Below are 13,458 nucleotides of genomic sequence, written 5' to 3'. Positions count from 1 at the left end.
GTACATGAGATTCTTTTTTTCCGTACTGAACAGTATCTAAAGTTTTTTTTCCAATTTTACGTACGTACATGAGATTCTTTTTTTCCGTACATGAGATTTCTTTTTTTTCCGTGGTGCGTACTTACGTGAGATTTTTCTTTTGTTTTCCATTGTGCGGACGTACGTTACTTGATATTTCCTTTTTTTTTCCATTGTGCTACGTATGTAGGAAGCAAATAAATCTAATCTAATGGTCTAAAATAACGGGTCCACTAATTTAAATGAAAATCGACGGTGAGATTATAAAATGCCACGTGGCAATCTAAGAGCGTTTATAGGAACGCCACATGACGGTTTAGAAGCGTTTGTAGTAAGATTAATAGATTTTTAGTATATAATAGATAGATAGATTAATCCATGTCAGCCCATACAAATTGTATTCCTTAGATTTGAACTTTGAAATAACCGATGGTTGATACTTGACAGTGTCTTGAGATCAATTTACTATAGGGCACTAATCTTGATGTTTTCCTAGCCATTTAAAAGTCAATATGTGTAAATTTTCGAGCAGCTGAAAACTAGACAATCCCACAGGAAAATATTTTGTCGGCCAGACGATGCTAGGCAGGATGCTGGAAGCTTGATGCCACCAAAAAAGGGTGAGGAAGAAGACGACTTTCTGCATAACAAAGCTCGAATTAATTGAATGATAAGGAACTCGATAACACATGGGGTATAAATTAAACAGCATTTCCACATTCCTAACGACATCAGGCTCTGTTTTCCAGGTCCTGCTACGGCCATCCAGCTGCAACCCTCGTTTCCTGATTATACCCCTATATATACATCTAAAACTACGTAATGATCTAGACAAGCATATATATATATATTTCCATCCATACACATAAAATATAGTACTACTATTCATGTGTAGTAAAATCATGCGTCATCAAATTAGCGAAGTCGACCGAGGACGTTGACGACTCTAACGTAGTGAAGTCATAATTTATATTATAGGGTTAACCTGCCCTCCGTCAAAGGGAAGTCCACTAGATGATATCGAACGGGACATTTTTATTCTTTTGCATGACTTTTCTAGTTGTGTATAGATAAGTACTAGCCTAACTAACGGGATGCCACACTGGTGGAGAAATCGTTTGTAGTCCTGGTTCGTAACACCTCTTTAGTCCCGGTTGTCCAACCGGGACTACGAATCCGGGACTAAAGATAGCGATCTTTAGTCCCGGGTGAAATAACCGGGACTAAAGATTGATCTTTAGTCCCGGTTCGTAATCGGTCAACCATGTGGCCGGCTGATCCATCTTTAGTCCCGAGAATACCGATCTCTTTCACTAGGCGACAAAGCAGATGCGTCATTATATTGAAAAATGAAGGTGAAAATATCAACTCAAAGCTGACAAGACATTGCACCACATCATTCTGAAGGGCTTCTAACCTATCCGGATCGATGACCTTCTGCGAAATTGCGTTCATGAAAGAACATAGCTTTGTTATTGTTGCCTGGACATTGTCTGGGAGGATACCCCTTATTATAACTAGTAGCAGCTGTGTCATCAACACGTGACAGTCATGAGACTTTAGGTTTGTGAACTTCTTCTCCTTCGTGTTTATTATTCGCTTTATATTCGTGGAGTATCCAGATGGTACCTTGATGCTCTCCAAGCATTGAAACATACTTTCCTTCTTTGCCTTGCTAAGAGTGTAGCTGGCTGGACTCAAGTAATGGCTGCCTTTCTCCTTTGGTTCCAGGTGAAGGTCGCCGCGTTGTTCCATATGCTTCAGATCATTACGTGCTTACAGTGTATCTTTCGACTTTCCATATACACCTAGTAAGCCAAGAAGGTTTACGCAAAGGTTCTTAGTGAGGTGCATCACGTCGATTGCGTGGCGGACGTCTAAGAATTCCCAATAGGGTAACTCCCAAAATATGGAGTTTTTTTCCACATTGCCATGTGACCATCTTCGCACTCTATAGGCTGGCTGCCATGCCCCTTTCCAAACACTACTTTAAGATCTTTCACCATAGCAAACACTGTTTTCCCGCTGTGATGTTTAGGCTTCGTACGGTGGTCCGCCTTATGTTCAAAGTGCTTGCCTTTCTTCCGTACTAGGTGGTTTGCAGCAAGAAATCGACGATGACCCATGTACACAACCTTCCTACAGTGCTTAAGGTACGTACTTTCTGTTTCATCCATACAGTGAGTGTAAGCCTTGTACCCCTTGTTTGACTGCTCAGATAGGTTGCTAAGTGCAGGCCAATCGTTGATGGTTACGAACAGCAGCGCTCGTAGGTTAAACTCCTCTTGTTTGTCCTCGTCCCACACGGGGACACCTTCCTTCTTCTACAATAATTTAAGATCTTTGACCAGTGGTCTTAGGAATACATCGATGTCGTTACCAGGTTGCTTGGGGCCTTGAATAATAATCGGCATTATTATGTACTTCCTCTTCATGCATAGCCAAGGGGGGAGGTTGTAGATACACATCGTAACGGGCCAAGTGCTATGGCCGCTGTTTATCTCTCCAAAAGAATTCATGCCATCCGTACTTAAACCAAACCGTATGTTTCGTGCGTCCTTTCCAAAGTCTTTAAATTTTCTGTCGATGCTTCGCCACTGCGAACCATCTGCGGGGTGTCTCAGCATCCCGTCCTATTGACGTTCTTCAGCGTACCAACGCATCATTCTAGCATTCCCCTTGTTCCTAAACAAACGCCTTAGCCGTGCTATTATAGGGAAATACCACATCACCTTAGCAAGAATTCTCTTCTTCGTTAGCTGCCCGTCAACCTCACCTGGATCATCTCGTATAATCTTGTATCGTAGTGCTTTACAAACAAGGCATGCTTCTAGGTTCTCGTACTACTCACCACGATATAGGATACAATCATTCGGACATACGTGAATCTTCTGAACTTCCAGTCCTAGAGGGCAGACTATCTTCTTAGCCTCGTACGTTGTCTCGGGCAATTTGTTTCCCTCCGAAGAATGTCCTTGACGAGTTTCAATAAATCGCCAAATGCCTTGTCACTAACACCATTTTTTACCTTCCATTGCAAGAACTCCAGAGTGGTATCCAACTTTTTGTGCCCCTGCTCACAACCTGGGTACAACGACGTTCTGTGGTCCTCTAACATATTGTCCAATTTATGGGCCCCCTTTTCACTTTCGCAGTCCTCCTTGGCATCCTGCAACATCTGACCAAGATCATCCGCAACGTCGTTATAATCAGCATCTCTATCCTCCTCGTCCGTTTGATTTCCTTCAAATCCAGCGTACTGAGCAAAGTCTGGAATATTGTCGTCTTCCACTTCATCTTCTTCCATTTCAACCCCTTGCTCTCCGTGGGATGTCCAACAATTATAGCTTGGCATGAACCCCGACTCAAACAAGTGGAAATGAATAGTCCTGGATGCAGAATACTCCTTCTGATTCTTACACTTATTGCATGGACAACAAATAAAACCCTTCTGCTTGTTAGCTTCGGCCACTCTCAAAAAATAATGCACGCCGTCAATAAACTCTTTGGACCGCCGGTCAGCGTACATCCATTGCCGATCCATCTACATGAAATGAAAAAAAAATCGGACACAAATAATCATTAGTACAATAATGACAGTCATACAGTAATGATAAAATAATCACAAACTCTTTCAACAGTCATACAATAATGACATATCATTATTCATACAAAAATTATAAAATATTCCACCAAATAATTCTTATTTATTATTTTTTAAGTTTTAAATTCTTTTAATTTTCAATTTAGTTTGTTTTCTTTTATTTAAGATTAACTTTCACTATATTTTCCTACTCAACTATTTTATAAAACCTTATTTAGCAAATAAACAAAATTTCTATATATTCTTTCTTTTCCCACACAAATTTTCTCTCTCATAAACTTACAATAAAATTTTGGAGATAAAAAAGTGTGCAAAACATAGCTCCAAATATAATATGACAAAAAAAAACATTGGAGGATGAAGTTGCTAACCTTTTAGGCACCTCCGATTTGTATATAATCACCAAAGTAAATTCACTATAAATTTTGGCATGACCTCCCCTCTTTTTTGAAGAAATTTTGAAGTTTGCTCAGGCTGGAGGTGGAAGAAGACATATATAAAGGGGTGGGACTTTAGTCCCGGTTGGTGGTACCAACCGGTACTAAAGATCACTGGGATCAACCGGGACTAAAGTTACGATCTTTAGTCCCGGTTGGTAACATGAACCGGGACTAAAGATACCGGGGGGGCCTGACAAGCCCTGACAGCATCATCTTTAGTCCCGGTTGGTGTTACTAACCGGGACTAAAGATCAAATATGCCCGTTACCCTTTTTAACCGGGACTAAAGATCATCTTTAGTCCTGGTTTTTGTTGCAACCGGAACTATTGTGGAAATAGCCCGACCGATGAAAGATGGTTTCTCCACCAGTGCCACTATGTACCATTATTGTTTGATAAGTTGGGATAAATTAGAAATGAGGCAGCGTGGCCTTAACTTACTAATTAAGGCTAGCTTTCGTATTAAATTTATAAGAGATCTCCAAGAAACCACCCTGGAAAGAGAATTAATTAATAATTTGCTTTCCCTCCTTACAATATGAAAAGTTCCATAAAGTCGGATATATGGCAAAAAACCACGGCCGCAAAACCAGGTGCCAGGTTCCCGAACATAATTACTACACTGTACAATCAATTTGATCTTTTACAAATTAACATTACACTACTCATCTTGGACAAACAACGTTTTCTACAAACTATATAATATCCACTTTATTGCCGATCTCAAAGAGGAAAAGGATCAACGCCTTGAAAGTTCACGAAAAGCAGTAAAGTGTGGCTACCCTCTCTGGCAATCAGGATTGCTTAGGAAACAAGTTTGTTAAACGTATGCTACAATGGTGCCGTATCTAAAATTGGATATGCGTTGAAAAAGATAATTTGGCTAATGTGGCAAAGAATTCTGCAAACGTTGTTCACCTCTAATGTTTTTCCTAATGAGCATCAGCACACAAAGCCAGATGTTCTAGCTAGGTTATGATATACAACATTGAACTATTTCTGGAAATTTGAATGATTTATGTTGTACTTGGTTATAATTGCTCCTATAAAATCCAATAAGACTTACACACAGTACAGACAGAAGGTACGTACATACAGTGCAGCAAAGAGGCTGCCGTACAGGAGATGGTGAACTGGCTCCGCAGATCCATGACACGGTCTTCTGTAGCGCACTCTCTCACTAATACATAAAACTAAATGATTAGGATATCACTCGATCACATATGACCATGAATACCTTATATATTCAGTAACCAAAGGTGCATATTTTCTATGTACGATTTACATGTTATATATTTAAACAGATGATACTGCACTATGAGTTTTATGTGTTTGAACAAACGATATATTTAAACAGAGGTACTTGCTTGGATCAAGGAATACATGGATGATAAAAAAAGTTGACTGGGGATCAAACCAAGATTTTCTGCAAGTCTAGTCCTAACCCACCACATCACTTTTGATCCATAGAAAGCATGAGATAAAATTTTGCACGTTTTATATTCGGATTTGATCCTAGCCGCTGATCTCGTGCTAAAAGAAAACTCGGGGCCCATGAGTACTTATTGGAAAGATTATGGAGTCTACATTCAAATGGTTTTCGTCCCACATCAAAATTCCTCCTAGACTATCGGTAATCTACAAAATAATCCACATACCTTATCCAGTCCGAATTTAATTTAGGCCTCGGGCCTTTTAATTGTGTCATGAGCTAAGCCCAAGGAGTTGGCACCCTAGGGCAACCCTAGCATATCCCTAATCATTTTATTCAGTACTCGTCATAGTTTATACTTAGGTTTTCTTAGATTATTTCTACCATTTTAGTTTTACCGCTAGCTCAGTTTGTGAAACCCCAAATTTGAAAGCTTAATTGAATTGCAGTGTACCTTGTTCTTTCTTGTGTTCTTCAAATTCACTTGCAAGGATTAGCTTTATCGATCGGCGAGGTTAATCGAAAGCCGGATTGTGTTTGTCCATAAAATCGGTGAGGTTAATCGAAACCTTGTTCTTTCTTGTGTTCTTGTGTTCTTGTGGTGCTGCGATTGTAGGGTTTGGATTGTGCTAATCGAAAGCCGGATCGTGTTTATCCATAAAATCGAGAGTTATCATTACCTATCGGAAGATCGGGACCTAGTAGCTCATAAATGGGAGCCGATTGGGAACCCCATTAGCGGCACCGATGAGGAGAAACAAAGGTACCGGTTTAGGATCTGACACCTTTAAAGTTCAAGGATTTTTTTAAAAAGGATGGCCAGTGCCGGTTTAGGATCCGACACCTTTAAGGTTCAAGGAATTTTTTAAAAAGGATGGCTTGATGCGTCGGCTCAAATCGAGTCGATGCTTCAAGAGATCCCATCGCCCCGAGATCAATCGATCAAGAACGAACACAAATAATCAAGAACAAAATCATAGCCCCATCACCCCAAAAATCGTTTGGCATTCTAACCAATATATGTGTATATATATATATATATATATATATATATATATATATATATATATAAAACAAAATCCACATATCAACACCAATATCAAACATGTACGGAGAGGACAAGGATGCCGAAGAACACAAGGACACTGCTGCTGCTGAGCTAGATCCAGCGGTTTGTTGAGCTCTAGTCCGCCGGATCTAGCGGTCTCGACCTCCAAATGATCAACCACTCGTGTGCCCCACCGAGAAAGGGGCAGGCCAGGAAGTAGACCAGCCTGAGATCCACGCACCTCTTCTTTCCCTCCAGGCTGACATTGGTCAGGTTGTGTGCCCGCCTCACACCGCCGTCGCCATTGCCCGCTAGCATGAATGCGCCCATCTCTGTCGTCGGACATGGCCCCTGTGGGCTCGTCAGCGACCACCACCGGTTTCGTGTGCCGTGGCCACGTTGCCTTCCACTGCACCTCACACCACATGTCCTCAGCCTCAACCTCTTGTCCACCACCGTTGTTCCTGCAAGTGTGGCGGCGGTAGTGCGGTGGAGGCGATAGCGAAGGGTAGGAGGGAGAATGCGGTCATTGTGGTGGCTGCAGTGAGGTCCACATCTATGGCGATGTAAAGGAGAATGCAAGAGAAGAGCAAGGGTGAGAGAACGAGGAGCAGAGAAGGGATAAGGATGACCGCTGCAAGACAGGGGATGCAAGCCAGCTAGTTTTGCTTAGCTCCATCCCCAAAAGTGCCAGTTGTTTAAAAAATCTGACACTTTTATCATATCTTTATGTGTCAGTTGAAAAGAAACCCAATACTTATATTATTAGGTGCCATTTTTAACTTTTGACCCGAGTTAGTGGTCAGGATAGCTGGAAAAGCCTTATGCCGTAATCCTGACCCGAGTTAGTGGTCAGGACTGCTCGAAGAGTGATCAATGCTTGAAGAGTAGCCATTCTTCTGATTTGCCCATATATCGGAATGTTCAAATAGTTACTTAGGTTGTGTTCTTTGCTCCATGTTTCCAACCCCTCTCCCTCGTATTCCACGCGCACGCTTTTCAAACTGCTAAACATTACATTTTTTGAAAAAAAAATTTCTATACGAAAGTTGTTTTAAAAAAATATTTCTATTAATACGAAAATTTCTATTTTTTTTAAAAAATATTAATACTTAATTAATCACATGCTAATGTATCGTTCCGTTTTCTGTGCGTAGGAGATGGGTTCCAAAACAGGGCATGTGAACACAGCCAGTAGCAGCAGCGCATTATCTCTTCTTATTACCGAGATATATATGTATTATATTCATTGACGGAATGAAGCTACTTTATAAGTCAAGGGAAAAGATACAGATGCGATGATCATCCTTTTTACCTTTCGAGATGGATGTAATCAAATCCATATTTGCATCTGACACGGAGACGACGACATCTGCATGAAAGAACGCGTATTCAGATGGAACGACGAACACGTTTTCCAGATTCTGTTCCTCAGGAATCACGGTATTTAAGTTGGTAATCCATGGCGATGTTGTTCTTGGAGCAGCAGTTCTAGATCTTGCTCTAGTCTCTGACTTCCTCCCCATCTCTTTTCGCCATATATATCTGAAGCAAATGGTATGTGCTGTTCTTTAATTTTGTTTCTGCACTCGTTTGTTCTGCTGGTTCAAATCAACAAACTTTTGAAGGATTTCTTCTTATGTACGATCGAACTCTTGGCAGGGAGACAAGAAACTTACGAAGCTCAAGGTTCGGGGTGCAAACGACGTAGAGGTCAAGAGTGTAGTTCGTCACGAGTTCAAAGGTTGTAATTAATGATCTCAGCACATATACTCCCCATTTAATATCTCGTATTTTCTTGTCTTGGCCGGTTAATAAAAATTCGTTTCTTCACAAATTGCGAACCAATAATCCTGCCTGCTATTTCAGTATATATCAAATGGACAGAAGTATTTGGAAGCTTGAATTAAAAGTTGAGATGCAGAAATAACTAATACTTCTCAACATCTTGTATTTTGCTTTTAGAATCTGTCGACCAGGAAAATTTCAAAGTGAAAGTAGATGGCAGCAGTTTGAAGGTGGACGTGCCGGGGACTGTCGACGTCGGGAAGCTCTACGAACGCCTCAAGAAAATGTCATCCAGTGTCAAGATTGAATCAGTTGTGCCGGTATGTACTAAATGCAGAGATCTTAATTAACTGCAAGATTATTGTCTCAGTCTTTCTGATTAATTTTTCTTTCGTAACTTCATCCTTCATTTCAGGATGATCTAATGGCGAAAATGGATCGATACAAAAAGGACCTTCAGAACATGAAGAAACAGAAGGAAGCTGTCGAGTCAAAACAAATCAAACAAGAGGAAGGATACAAGCTTCTCCAGCAAGAACAACGAAAATGGAAGAGAGACAAAGAAAATCTCAACTCAAAGCTCGAAAAAAAGACAAAGGAGACCAAAGATGCCAAGGAAGAACTCAAAAGCACAAAGAGAGAGAAGGAATATCTCAACACAAAGCTAGAGATGAAGAGGGAAGAGAACAAGCGCCTCGATGAGGAAAACAAGAAATTGCAGCGAAAAATCAAGGATCTACAGGAAATTCAGAAGGTTTCTGTCTACTGCTAAACACAAATACTGTCAGGGTTTGGACTTCCTTAAAAACCGAAATGTTAGAAATTTCGGTGGTCATCGGAATTTCCGGAATCTTGGTGTTTCGCACTAAATTATTTAAAATTTTGAAAAAAAAACTTGAAAATCTCAGACCAGATATTAGCATGCCGGGATTCACAAATTACCAAAATTTCAAACCCTGATATAATTTTCGGCAATCGTGCGGCTGATTTTTGGTCTGCATTTTAACTGCAGGGATGGATAACTACAACATCAACTAAGTTGGACAGTTTCGAATCCGTGGACCAGAATCATCATGGGATGCATCATAGAGTGCATAAGGAGGTGCACAGGCATGAATTTCACATGCATCAAGAGGTTCGTCACCACGGAAATGTGATGGCATTGGAGAATGATGGTAGGAGGGCGCACGAACAACCCAGGCTGGAATATTACCACTGAGGAAATTAAATTGATCCTCCAACCAAAACTATATATGTGTGCTGACGTGGTTTGTGCTATGTTTGTGTGTGGTTTACTTGCCTTTCTTGGAGTTTTCTCTCTGTTCGTTGTGATGTTCTAGCATAATAAATAATGCTGCATTATTGAGAACCATTTTCTGGTACTGAAAGTCTGAACTTGAATTGTGAAATGATTTGAAGAGAGCATGTGTAAATTGTGAAGCATTGATACATTTTCTCATGCGCGCACAACAGTCAGACTGGGGACTAGGCCATTAATTATCAGACGGCATCGTTAACATTTCTCCGTCATATAGGATGTGTTTAGTTCACAACAAAATTAAAAGATTGATTGAAATTGAAACGATGTGATGGAAAAGTTGAAAGTTTATATGTGTAGAAAAGTTTTGATGTGATAAAAAAGTTTAAAATTTGAAGAAAAAGTTGGGAACTAAACCAAGCCATATTTTGCATAACATTTCTCCACCAACCTGTCGGCCGGACAGCACTGCTTTGTCAGCACCTCGATTTGGGGTAACAACCATATAGCTTGCCATGCTGCTTTCTCCAAATTGTACTTGGCCTGTGTGTGTGGAGCCTTCATTTTATTTCGAAGTAAATTGGGTTGGCGATAAAAAACCATGGAAGATGGGTGTAATTTGATAAGAAGAAGTGGAAAACTGAACATAACATTACAATAAGGGCATATACAATGGTCTTTATTAGCAGTCTCTCTTTATTGTCATGCAAATATATTTGGTGACGTGGAAGAGAGAGGAAGAAGAAAAGAGAAATATGGTTGCTACGCATGACAACAGTATAGTCTAATAAAGAAAATTTTTTGGTACATTAATGGTTAGAGACCGTATTGTCTTAGCGTTTATTATGAAATTTTTTGTTGCATTGAGTCTAATAAAAAAAAGATGACTAGTAAGAAAGTATTTTGATACATTAATAGTTACAGACCGTATTGTCTTAACTATTGTAACGTGATAGTCTCTAATTAATATAGAGACCATACCGTTCTCTATTTTTATACTTGCCCTAACTAGGTGGATACGCTCAGCTGTGCATAGTGCAAACGGTTCCACGTAATATTTTTTTTGCTACGTCGCCGATCGACCTCGGCAAGAGTGCCATATCAGCTGTGTGGCCCCGAGTGAATGTCGTATATATAAGATCGTTTGCCCGTGAACCTTATACTGGGAGGGAGAAAATGAAAATAAAAAATTTACAGTTCAGATGTGTTACTTTTAACAAGCAAATAATTCTTCTTTAATATTCTAACAAATCAAATAGAAATGCAGCAACTGCTCTGCCATGGATTAATTCAAGGGCAGGTACATAGGAGGTCGCTGCCGCTGGCCGCTGCAACTGACCTTAGTCCCCACTGCACGACCGTCGTTGTGAGACCTGATCGATGACCGGCGCCACTAGCTGTGAGGGGAAGCGCCAGTATGCGCAGCTGCGCGAGGAGGCGCCTCCCCGCTTCCCACACATACGGGCCTTCTAGCCGAGATTGCTACCTGGCGATCGATCGCCAGGGGGGATCAGATTCGGATCCCTCTCTCCACCTGGTTTTTTTTTTATTTTAGTAAATTTATGCATCTAAAGTTTATCCATCTCAAGTTTACACATCTAAAGTTTAAAGACCCAAAGTTTATATATCCGATTCAAATTTTAATTTAAATTTAAATATTTTTTATATATAGTATTTCTATGTGCATCTAAAGTTTATACACCTAAAGTTTATAGACCCAAAGTTTATAAGTCAAAAGTTTACATACCCGATTTAAATTTGAATTTGAATTATATCTGATCCGATTCTAATTTGAATCTGAATTCAAATATTTTTTATATATAGTATTTCTATACATCTAAAGTTTATAGACCTAAAGTTTATAAGTTAAAAGTTTACATACGCAATTCAAATTTGAATTTGAATTCAAATATTAGTTTATAGACTCAAAATTAATAAGTTAAAAGTTTACATACCCGTTTCAATTTTGAATTTGAATTTAAATATTTATGGTGTAGTAGGAAGAGAAGAAGGGGAGGAAGAAAGGGGGAGAGGAGGGAGCGACGTACAGGGGAGGGGCGGGCGGGTGATCGCTCCCAGCGATCACCCGCCCATTAGCCTTACCCCCTTCCAGCAGCTAACACTTATTATAGCTAATTTTTTGCGCATGGTGGTAGAGATATTTTTAATGTTAAAATAATGAATAAATAGTTGACATGAAAGTTTTAAATTTAAAGATGAAAGTTTTAATTTGAGTTAAAAAGTTCCATAATTTGAGTTAAAAGTTTTTTAATAATTTGTTTTGAGTTTTCTGAAATTCTCAGTCGAAAGTTTTAAATTTGAAGTTAAAAGTTATCAAAATTGAATTGATAGTTTTAAATCGTTAGTTGAAAGTATTTAAAGTAAAAAGTTCTAAAGTTTAATTGAAAGTAGAATCATGGCCACACGCGCGCCTACGTTTGCCAGCGTTTCTAAGCGAAGGCAAATTTTACTACAGGACACTTTGACTTCATGATTTTAGCCGTAGTACACCGCCCGAATTTAATTTTGGGGGAAAACACTCTATAAACGTGGTAATTTGCCAATGTACACCGCGCCGATTAGAATAATAATTTTCGGTTGAAGAGGAGAAAGAAATCACGTGAAATGCCAAAAATGCCCTTGGACCCACATGCTATCCCTCCTCTCTCTCTTCTCTTTCTTCTCTCTCTATCTTCACTCCATAACGCCGCTGTTCTGCCCGTCGTCTTCGCCATCGTCTAGCCCTCCCTCGGCGGGAGTGGTGGGGGCAAGGAGGTGGAAGGTGGCGGCGACTGCGGCGTAGCGCCGGTGTGTCAATGGAGGATCCATTTTGTGATGTCATCATGGTATTAGTGGTGTGTCAACGGAGGATCCATGGCGGCGATGAAGGTGATCTTGTGTAACATCCTGAAAATCCCTGACAATAAAAATCACTAAAATTTTGAACGTTTTAAAACTTTTGCATCATGCTGGATGTTATGGTTGCTATTGCTTGCCAAACTATAAATTGTCACGATTAAAGATTAAGCTAAAGCTGTACAACTAAGAAGAAATTAGAATAAGATAATTATTATTAATCCTATAAATATTTGTGCACATGATAGCAAGCCAAATAAAACACAAGTCAATTATTAATTTCTATAATGTAAATTACAAATTGTATATTAAATACTTGAACCATGTCGACAAGTGTCATGACATATGACATCTAAGTAACCATGAAATAGTCGCCACTACAATGATTATATATATATATATATAAATATATATATATATAGGAGTGTTCCACTAGAATAATTAAATTAATATTTATAACTTTCATCGAGTCTCTCATGGGATGGATTCACTCATGTAAAATAATTTGTCATGCAAATAAAAATTTAACTTTATATATATAATTTGTTTATGTGAGTGTTTAATTAAACATTTAGGTCAATATTGTACCAAGTCTCAATTTACTTTTATGGAATAATAGATTAAATGTGTCCCTGTAAAATACATTGTTATACAAATAAACTCGACCAATGTGCTATTGTATTATTAAGGTCACATTAGAATATTTAATTAGTTTTTAATTAATATCAAAGCTTATAGGTTATATTGGATAATTTTTGTATAATTTAATGGAAAGCAAATTCATTTGGGAACTAATGAATAACCAAATAAATATTCAAATCTAACATTTGAATTCTCAAAACCAAAATATATAGATTACATTTCAATTCAAATTCAATCCCATTCACTTTTACAGTTTAGCCCCTCCCTCTCCCTCTTTTTCCCTTTTTTCTTTTGGTGCACTATTCATTGTCCGCCAACCGTTCGATCTCGGCCCAACCCGACCACAACCGCGTCGCGCCTCCCTCCCGTGTA

At 39.2% G+C, this 13,458-nt stretch overlaps 1 protein-coding gene across 1 annotated transcript; it reads left to right on the top strand.

Moving 5' to 3' along the window:
• Positions 1 to 7,933: 7,933 nt before the first annotated feature.
• On the top strand, positions 7,934 to 9,702 carry LOC127771338 (uncharacterized). The gene is made up of 5 exons (XM_052297229.1): positions 7,934 to 8,099; positions 8,205 to 8,286; positions 8,508 to 8,650; positions 8,746 to 9,084; positions 9,343 to 9,702. The coding sequence occupies exons 1-5, from the start codon at positions 8,097 to 8,099 to the stop codon at positions 9,547 to 9,549; spliced, it is 774 nt and encodes a 257-aa protein (XP_052153189.1). The 5' UTR covers positions 7,934 to 8,096; the 3' UTR covers positions 9,550 to 9,702.
• The last annotated feature ends 3,756 nt before the right edge of the window (positions 9,703 to 13,458 follow it).

Source organism: Oryza glaberrima, chromosome 4 (genome assembly GCF_000147395.1).
Source record: "Oryza glaberrima chromosome 4, OglaRS2, whole genome shotgun sequence".
NCBI classification, from domain to species: Eukaryota; Viridiplantae; Streptophyta; class Magnoliopsida; order Poales; family Poaceae; genus Oryza; species Oryza glaberrima.
This window is presented reverse-complemented; position numbering and strand designations above follow the sequence as displayed.